This window comes from Garra rufa, chromosome 12, assembly GCF_049309525.1.
Source record: "Garra rufa chromosome 12, GarRuf1.0, whole genome shotgun sequence".
NCBI lineage: Eukaryota > Metazoa > Chordata > Actinopteri > Cypriniformes > Cyprinidae > Garra > Garra rufa.
In genome coordinates, this window is record NC_133372.1 from 45,538,940 (window position 1) to 45,548,939 (window position 10,000).

Consider the following 10,000-nt stretch of genomic DNA (forward strand, 5'->3'; position numbering starts at 1 on the left):
GATCTATCCTTTTAAAGCACACATAGAGAAACGTCTCTTCCCATGAGACTGTGCTGAATCTTTAGTCTAATGTTTACCCCCCAACATCAGCGCTGACCCACAGACATCACAGACGTGAACCCGTTACCTTGGAAACCAGGCTGGCTCGGTACGCTGCCAGGGCCTTCAGGTACTCCTTCTTCGCTGCTTCTGTTTTCCGTTTGTACGCCTGTGAGGAGACCAAACACAACTGTTAATAAACGCACAGACACATGCACAACGCTGGAATATGAACAGTTAACCTTTGCTTTGCACTTGGTCAGTCTCATGTCAACAACTTTCAGCCCCATGCATCTGAAAAACACACACACTAGTTTAGCCTAAACTTACTGCACAAAATCTAGTCTAATCTCTCTCAGGTCTTTACTATCTCAGAAGGAAAAAAGTTAAAAAATAAAAAAATGCACTGCAAAAAAAAAGTCTTGCTCAGTGTTTTTGTTTATAGTTTTTATTAATTTTCAGATTTAATTGAAATGTAATAATAAAATAAATAAATAAAATTGCATTTTAATTATTATTTTTTTAATTTTCCGTTTTCGTTTTATTTTTAATTGGTTGCCAATGCAACATTTATTTATTTATTTCACAAAAAAATATTTTTTTTTACTAGTGTTAGCTTTTAAGTTTTAGCTAACAATAACAACAGTGGTCTCAAAACTTTTTTTTCAGATTTAATTTTATTTGAACTTTTAGTATATTTTTATATGCTTTTGTAATTTTTCAGTGTTTTTGTCATTATGTGCTTAATGTTTTTCATCTAATTTTCCAGTACAAATGAGTGTTTTTTTGTATTATTTAGTTTTATTAAAGTTTTTATTCATTTTCGGTTTAAATTTTTTATGTTAAATTTTTTATATATATATAATTTTGAGCAGTTTTTAACATCTATATATATATATTTATTTTTTTTATTATTTAAAAAAATATTTAAGTAACTTGTATTTCAGTTTTATTTTTAGGTAACTTTAAATAAACAATATAAACAAAACTAACAGCATGGCATGACAATAGCACATAAAAATGAATATGCAATATGCATGCAATTTTTAAACTGTATATATATATATAATATATATATATATAAATTTTCTGAAAAAATTATCAAAATTAGGTATGTTTTAATCTAAAAATCTAAAATAAGTAAAAATATGAAAAGAAAAGAAAAAGAAACAAACCAAAAAACATATTGCATGCATATTGCATATCAGTAATTTTTATGTGCTTGTGTCATTGCTATCAGTTTTTTTTTTATATGCAATTTAATTTATACCTATTTTAGTTTCAGTTTTAGTCATTTTAACGGTTTAAAAAATTTTAAGCATGGATACTGAGTAAGAAAATAATTTTGTACAGTGCATGTTGCATATTATTGTAAATGCAGTTGTCAGCATAAAAAAAAAATAAACATCATGTTCAAAACAAAATCATTCTATTTGGGTTCATACTGTGAACCTTTTAGCTTGAGTTCTAGCCATGTTATTATGTGCCTTTGTCACGATACTAATTAGTTAATTCAGTTTATATCTATCTAATTTGTTAGTCATTTTAATGCTTCAGCTTATTTTATTTTATTTCAGTTTCAGCTGACCCCCACTGAGAGATGTTTCGAGCATAAATATTTTAAGAAAATCATATTTAAGCGTGTACTGCATGTTGCATGTGAATGTAAATGCAGTTGTCATAATGGCATTAAATGAACATATTTCATTCTTTCTAGGTTCACATTGAGGAGTCCATTAGAAAAGCAGATGGATTTCTAAGTGTACATCCAACATCAAAGAAGCAGCACAAAAGAAAAGGCAAGAAAAGGCTGGGGGCTGTGGAGGAGAAAGACTGAATTTACTGAAGCCTATGCAAACAAAGTGAATGAAATGCAATGCAGGCTAATGTAATTGCTTGTCAATCATTTCACCAGCCCAGAAATACGGTTTCTATTTCTTTTTTGGCAACAAGTGCAGCCAATTCCCTTCGAAACTGGGACGGACATCAGAATGATTTCAGCTGATGGGGGAAACACGCTTTAAAACGGTGACAACATACGTCACGCTGCTTCCAGACACATCCAGACGACAACGTTAAATCACAAACTGAAGAGAGAAAAGCAGTGTGACTTAACAAGATGAATACGGAAGAAAAAAACATAAATGAGAATATCTCAACCCTGTCTCTGAGATAGCAATGAGATTATGTGGAGTGGAAACATTTCCTTAAAACAAGAGCCGGAAATCTCAAATTTGTGAGCTGATGATACTCCTACTTTAAATATGATTAAAATAATATATGTTTTTTCACATTACAATAATGGGAATTAAGGAGGAAAATGTGCTACATTTTCATGGCAATAATGGCAAAATGCTAAAAAAGAGAGAGAAAAAAAGAAAGACAGAAAGATAGATAGATAGATAGTAGCATAATAAATATAAAAAATAAATAAAAATAAAATAAAAAAAACCATAAAAGACACAAGAAATATATATTTTTTAAAATTGAAATAAAATAAAATAATAAATAACTTATTTGTATATCTATCTAGAAGAGCAAAATAATTATAAAATACTGTAATATTAAAATAATATGATACTGTAATAAAGAAAAATAAAGTAAATGAAATAAAAAAGAACAAAATATTTTTATATCTTTCTAGAAGTGCAAAATAATTATAAAATACTTTAATATTAAAATATTATGATACTGTAATAAAATAAAATAAACATTAAAATAAAATAAAGTAAATAAAATAAATTACTGTAATAAAAAATAATAAAATAAATAAAATAAAATAAGCAAGAACTTATTTGTATACCTATCTAGAAGTACATAATAATTATAAAATACTGTAACATTAAAATAATATGATACTGTAATAAAACAAAATTAAATAAAATTAAATAAAAAATAAATAAAATAAAGAATCATTTATTTGTATATTTATCTAGAAGTACAAAATAATTATAAAATACTGTAATATTAAAATAATATGATACTTTAATAAAATAAAATAAAAAATAATTAAATTAAATTGAATTAAGAAGAACTTATTTGTATAACTATCTAGAAGTGGAAAATAATTGTAAAATATTATAATATTAAAATATGATACTGTAATAAAATAAAATCGAATACAATAAAATAAAAAATATTAAAATAACATAAAATAAATGAAATAAAATAAAGAAGAACTTATTTGTATATTGTGCAAACTAATTATAAAATACTGTAATATTAAAATATGATACTGTAATAAAATAAAATAAAGAAGAACATATTTGTATATTTATCTAGAAGTACAAAAAAAGTATAAAATACTGTAATATTAAAATAATATGATACTGTAATAAAGTAAACAAAATAATTAATTAAACTAAATTAAATAAAGAAGAACTTATTTGATTATCTATCAAGAAGTGCAGAAGCTGTCCTTAATGAAAGATTCTGACTGGAGCTCTAAAGCTGCACATATTCAGACAACACTCACAGCAAGCAAACACATGGATGGATTGAGAATACAAACACAATCTGGCCTCAAATCCAAACAAAACCAATGAACGGCAACAACTGTTTAATGTCCTCATTGATGTAGTAGATTTAGTTGAAAAGCTGGTTTGGTTGACTGTCTTAAAGTAACACTACTTTATTTTCTCAAACTGAATTTGTTAGTAAAATAAAAAATAAATAAAATAATTTTTAAAAAGTGTTTTTATTCTAGGAATTATTTAGGAAATTGCTAGTAAATTTCAAAAAATATTACAATAAAACAGCAAATGACACAAAATAAAATAAAACTGAATAAAATAAAAGTTAAATAAAAATAATAAAATTAAAAAAATTAAAATGTGTTTTAATGTACGATTTACTTTAAAACATTCATTCATAAATTGCTAGTAATTTTTTTCTACAAATTATTACAATAAACCAGCCAATTTAAATAATAAATAAATAAAAATAAAAAACTTTAAAAACTTTATATAAAATACTATTTTTACTTTTTTAAATGTTATTCAGTTATTTATTTTTATTTATTTTATTATTTTATTTTATTTATGCATTTACAAGAAATTAAAAAAAGTGTTTTTTTAGTCTAGGAATTACTTAAGAAAATCAAATGACAAAGTAAAATAAAAGTAAAAGTTAAATAAAAATACGATTTACTTTAAAAAAATTAAAATAAGTGTTTTAATGTATGATTTACTTTAAAAGATTCACTCATAAATTGCTAGTCATTTTTTACAAATTATTACAATACAACAGAAAATTACAATATATATATATATATATATATATATATATATATATATATATATATATATAATATATATAAAATTTAAATAAAAAAATAAAATATTAAAAACAATTTATAAAATAAATATTTTTATTCAGTTATTTTAATTTAATTTATTTATATTATATTAGTTTATTTATGCATTTACAAGAAATTAAAGTGCACTTGTGCATTTACAAGTTTTTAGTCTAGGAATTGCTAGTGAATTTAAAAAATAATTACTTTAAAAAAGCAATTGACACAAAATAAAAAACTGAATAAAGTAAAAATTAAATAAAAAATAATACAATTCACTCAGAAATTGCTAGTAAATTTGACAAATTATTATAATAAAAGAGGAAATGACAAAAACAAAAGTAAAAAAAATATATAAAATATAAAATTTAAAAATTTAAAATGTAAAAAAATAAAATAAAATAAAATATACAATTAAAATGTTTTAAATGTTACAATTTTTATATAAAATACAATTTTTACTTTATTAAATTGTTACTTCATTCAGTTATTTTATTTTATTTTATTGTGATGTTTTCCTAGCTTCTTTTAGTTCTTGTACTTTTATAGTTGATGTTTTTAATTGTAACAGTAATTGTTGATCCATCAGCATGCTTAAACCTTCACCGAGAAATTGATTTGAACAAACATTTACAATAAAAATACCAGACCCAAAACAAAAATACCATGATGGAGCGTGAGTTTGTGACCTTGCCGGTTAAATATTGAACGAGGTGGCGTCGCTTTTTGTAGTAATGAACTCCCGAGGAGCTCCCAGCAGCTTTGGTTTCAAATTAATTTAACCTCCACTAATGAGTGGCCCTAACGACAGCAGCTCTTAAATAAATTACCATGCCTAAGGATTTCTAATTATTCCAAAGTGAGCGGATTCATTAGCAATTGAAGCCGTCAGAGAGGGAGCAGGTCGCTATGAATTAGAGGTAACGGAGCGCCGGGGCGCGGAGCATGTGTTGGCGTCTTAATCGTGACACGCCGGTCGCCCCCCGCAGAATTAGCTGTAATTGTACCTTAATGAAATGTTCTTGTTTGATAACCGCTTAATTATGGAAGACAATAACTCGCGAGACCCGCTGACACGCTGAACGAGAGAGAGAGAGAGATATACAGCGCTGAGAGGCTGCCTTTTACACACAATCAGGACCAAACTGTGAATCTGGAGAATAGCTCAATGTGTTTAGGATAAGAAACAACACAAGACACAAGATGAGTTATCTGGTGCTGGACCATGACATGGATCATCCGGAAGAGCAAAGCTTCATAATTAATGAGGCCGACATGTTGACATTCCCAATGGAGAACAAGAGAACAAGATCATTATACACAAAGATGTATGAAGCCCAAAAAACATGCCTGAATCTCATGAAAACATATCCAGGTCGCACTGAATTGCTGAAATGCATTTGGTTGGAATTGAGTTTGAGTTAGAGTTTGTTCAAATTCAAATTCAAATTCAAATTCAAATTTCAAATTCAAATAAATTTAAATTCAGTATAAATTAAACAAATGCTTCCACACACAAAAAAAGGCTAGTAAATTCGACCATATTTCCCAAAAAATTACAATTAACATAAAACTAAATAGGATTTTTTTTAAATAGAAAGACTGAAATGCTTTTTTCTTTTAAAACATAGTGCAAAAAATCCTTTTTTTAGTGCATACATACTACTACTTTTAATAAAATTGTAATTATATATATATATATATATATATATATATATATATATATATATATATATATATATATATTCACTGAGAATTAAAAAAAAAATCAGAAGAAAATATCTTACAAATGTAAATATTTATAAAATAATATTAAAACAAATGAAATAAAATACTAAATAAAAAAAATTAAAATATTAAAAAATTAAAATAATTATAAATAATATTAAAGCAATGGAAAAAATAAAATATTAAATTAAAAAAGTAAAAAAATGAAAATAATTCTAAATAATATTAAAATAATAAAATAATGAATAAAATAAAATGCTAAAATAAAAAAGTAAAAAACTGAAAATATCTAAAAATGAAAATAATTCAAAATAATATTAAAATAATAAAATAATGAATAAAATAAAATAGTACAGTAAAAAACTAAAAAAAGAAAATATTGAAAAATAAAAATAATTATAAATAATATTAAAATAATGAATAAAATAAAGCACTAAAGTAAAAAGTACAAAATGAATGAAATCTAAAAATGAAAATAATTATGTTAAAATAATAAGATAATGAAAAAATAAAATACTAAAGTAAAAAAGCACAAAACTGAAAATATCTAAAAATGAAAATAATTCTAAATAATATTAAAATAATAAAATAATGAATAAAAAAAAAATGCCAAAGTAAAAAAAAAAAAAAAAAATCTAAAAATAAAAATAATTATAAATAATAATAAAATAATGAATAAAATAAAGCACTAAAGTTAAAAAGTAAAAAATAAAAATATCTAAAAATAATTAAAAAAATTATTCAAATAATAAATTAATAAATAAAATAAAATCCAAAAGTAAAACAGCAAAAAAAAAAAAAAATCTAAAAATAATACTAAAATAATAAGATAAAATAATGAAAAAAAATGAAAAATTAAAATATCTAAATATTATTAAAATAATAAAATAAAATGAAATAAAAACTATACGAAGACATAAGAACATGTTTGTACAGCTAAAAAAGTGCAGGCTTTGTCCTTAATGAACCGGGTGTGACTGCAGCTCTGGAGCTTCTCTAACCAGTAAATAAATGTTAGGGAATGAGGCTTATTGTCTGCGGTTGAGAGGGCGGCTGGAATTATGCCTGTTCAGCCAACGCGGTTCTACATCATTTACCATATTCATCATTCACATGACTGACAGGTCAGGGCCATCACTAAAAGAAATGACAGTCATCTATTGGAGCAGAGGCCTATCAATCATCCACTAATGGCCCTATCAGAGCAGCTCTTCTGCAGCACGACTCCTCCTGCTCTGCTCTCTTCACACAATAAAACAGAGTAAAAAACAAAGACTGAAAAAATAGATTTACTTTGAAAAAATGTTCACTCACTAATTATTACAATAAAATGACAAATAACACATTAAATAAAGATAAAAAATATAATATATATAGAATAGTTTTAATGCTAGTAAAACAGATAAATAAATAAATAAATAGACAGAATTAAATGTATTTTATTTAAAAAAATTCAATGATTATAAGCACTAAAGCTTCACAGGAAAATTTAAAGAAAAGCATAAAGAAAATGGTGTAGGATTTACTTTAAAACCATTTTCACTCACAAATTATTACAATAAAATGACAAATAACACATAAAAAAAAAAATAATAATAAAATGACTTAAAATAAAATGTTATGAATTATGTATTATATATATATATATATATATATATATATATATATATATATATATAAATATAAATTGCCCAGCTTTCATTGATTATAAGCACTAAAGCTTCACAGTAAAATATAAAGAAAATCACATAAATAATAATAAAATATAAATATAATAAAATGGCAACTAAACTAAACATAAAATAAAAATACAAATATATAAAAAACGATTTTTAGTATATGATCTATTTAAATTTTTTTATTCTCACTCAGAAATTGACAATGACAATAGACAGTGAAACAGCAAATGACAAAATAATAATAAAATAAAATAAAATAAAATAAAATAAAATAAAATAAAATAAATAAAATAAATAAAATAAAATAAAATAAAATAAAATAAAATAAAATAAAATATAATTCTTCCCTTATGAGTAAAATGTAAAGAAATATATATAAAAAATTGGTGTAGGATTTACTTTGAATCCATTTTCACCCAGAAATTGTTAGTAAATTATAGTAAGTATAATAATACAAGAAAACGGCAAGTAACACACAGAATTAACTGTGAAAGTTTGAAGTAGACTGAAATCATATTTTCTTACAAAACATACTACTATATTTTTTATTTAACTTAGAAAAATCATTTTTTAACAGCGTACTGAAATATGAATAACACAGGAATGATCTATTGACTAATCTGAAATGCTTGCACATTCATATTGGTGGTTTTGGAGCAGCCTAACACACACATGCTGTCTAGGTAGGCACCTCACTTGGGATTGAACCAGAACCAAACGTGCACTGAAAGAACTTTCTACAAGTCCAGTTGGGCCAAACGTCAGTAGCAGGTGATGATCTCAGCAAGATGACATAACCAGCGCTAATCAGCGAATTAAACGTGCCTCGGGGACACGCGTCCTCCTGACCTCATCAGCTCCGGCCACACGGAACAGATGTGTGCGGAGTTGAGTCACGAAGGAACAATCCCAACTCTCTCCAGAATGAGAGAAAAAGTCACCTTGTTATGCCAGATAAATAAAAACGACACAAACAGACGCCACTGCTCAAGGACGAGCCTTATTATGCTCAGAAACAAATGCAACGCAGCCTAGCGTTCCCTACAGCCGAGTCTTCCAGCCGCCGAAGGGTTAAAATGCACAAACAATAACATTTCGGAGAGCAGATGTCCTTGAGGGGGAATTGAAGGGCGCCGGGTGATGGCTAATCTCGTATTCTCAGCATGATCGAATCACCAGGCAACAGATATAAATAAAAAGAGCCCGGGAAATGAGGAATTCACATTCAAGGGTGTCAGCAGCAAAATGAAGATTCATGGTGAAGAGGGGAGACTGAAGGAGGCAAAAATTAACTGCAAATAAAAGGACACAGCAGCTCTCAGAGAAAGAAAAAAGGCGAGCGAGCGAGCGGGAGAAATATCAGTCGGTGAGGGTGAGCGTGCCGCACTCTGTCACCGAGGCAGGTGCTCTTATTTGACATGCAATAGCAGCCGTGTGTTATGGAGGATATGCTAAAAATACAGCGGCCATCACACACACACACACACACACACACACACACACACACACACACACACACACACACATGCTTCAGACGAGCTTACTGTATACAAAGCTCATTACTGACACAAACACACACGTTCCTATGCACAGCAACACATACTGAAGAATCTCTCAATGCAAATTAACTGATTATAGAGAAATCTATATATATATCCTTCTGTTCAAACATTTGCATTAAAAAAAATCATCATCTACTCCATCCATTTATTTATTCAATTCATCCGTCTATCTACTCCATCCATCCATCCATCTATCCATCCATCCATCCATCCATCCATCCATCCATCCATCCATCCATCCATCCAATCCCTCCATCCTTCCATCCATCCATCCATCCAATCCCCCATCCTTCCATCTATCCAACTATCTATACATCCAATCTACTCATCCTTTTATCCCTCTTACTATCCATATATCTATCATCCATCCATCCATCCATCCATCCATCCATCCAATCCATCTATCCATCTATTCTTTCAACCATCCATCCATCCATCCATCCATCCATCTATCCAATGCGTCCATCTATTAGTCCATCCAATCCCTCCATCCTTCCATCCCTCCAAATATCCATCCATCCATCCATCCATCAAATCCATCCATCCATCCATCCATCCATCCATCCATCCATCCACCCATCCATCCATCCATCCATCCATCCATCCATCCATCCACCCATCCATCCATCCATCCATCCATCCATCCATCCATCCAATCCCTCCATCCTTCCATCTATCCAACTATCTATACATCCAAT

At 27.3% G+C, this 10,000-nt stretch overlaps 1 protein-coding gene across 1 annotated transcript in view; it reads right to left on the minus strand.

Moving 5' to 3' along the window:
- LOC141346666 (TOX high mobility group box family member 2-like) overlaps nt 1–10,000 on the minus strand; it is a 68,328-nt gene that overhangs the window by 15,310 nt on the left and 43,018 nt on the right. Inside the window, exon 3 of the mRNA XM_073851599.1 lies at nt 128–208. Within this exon, the coding sequence (XP_073707700.1) occupies nt 128–208 (81 nt within the window). The remainder of the gene's footprint in view (nt 1–127; nt 209–10,000) is intronic.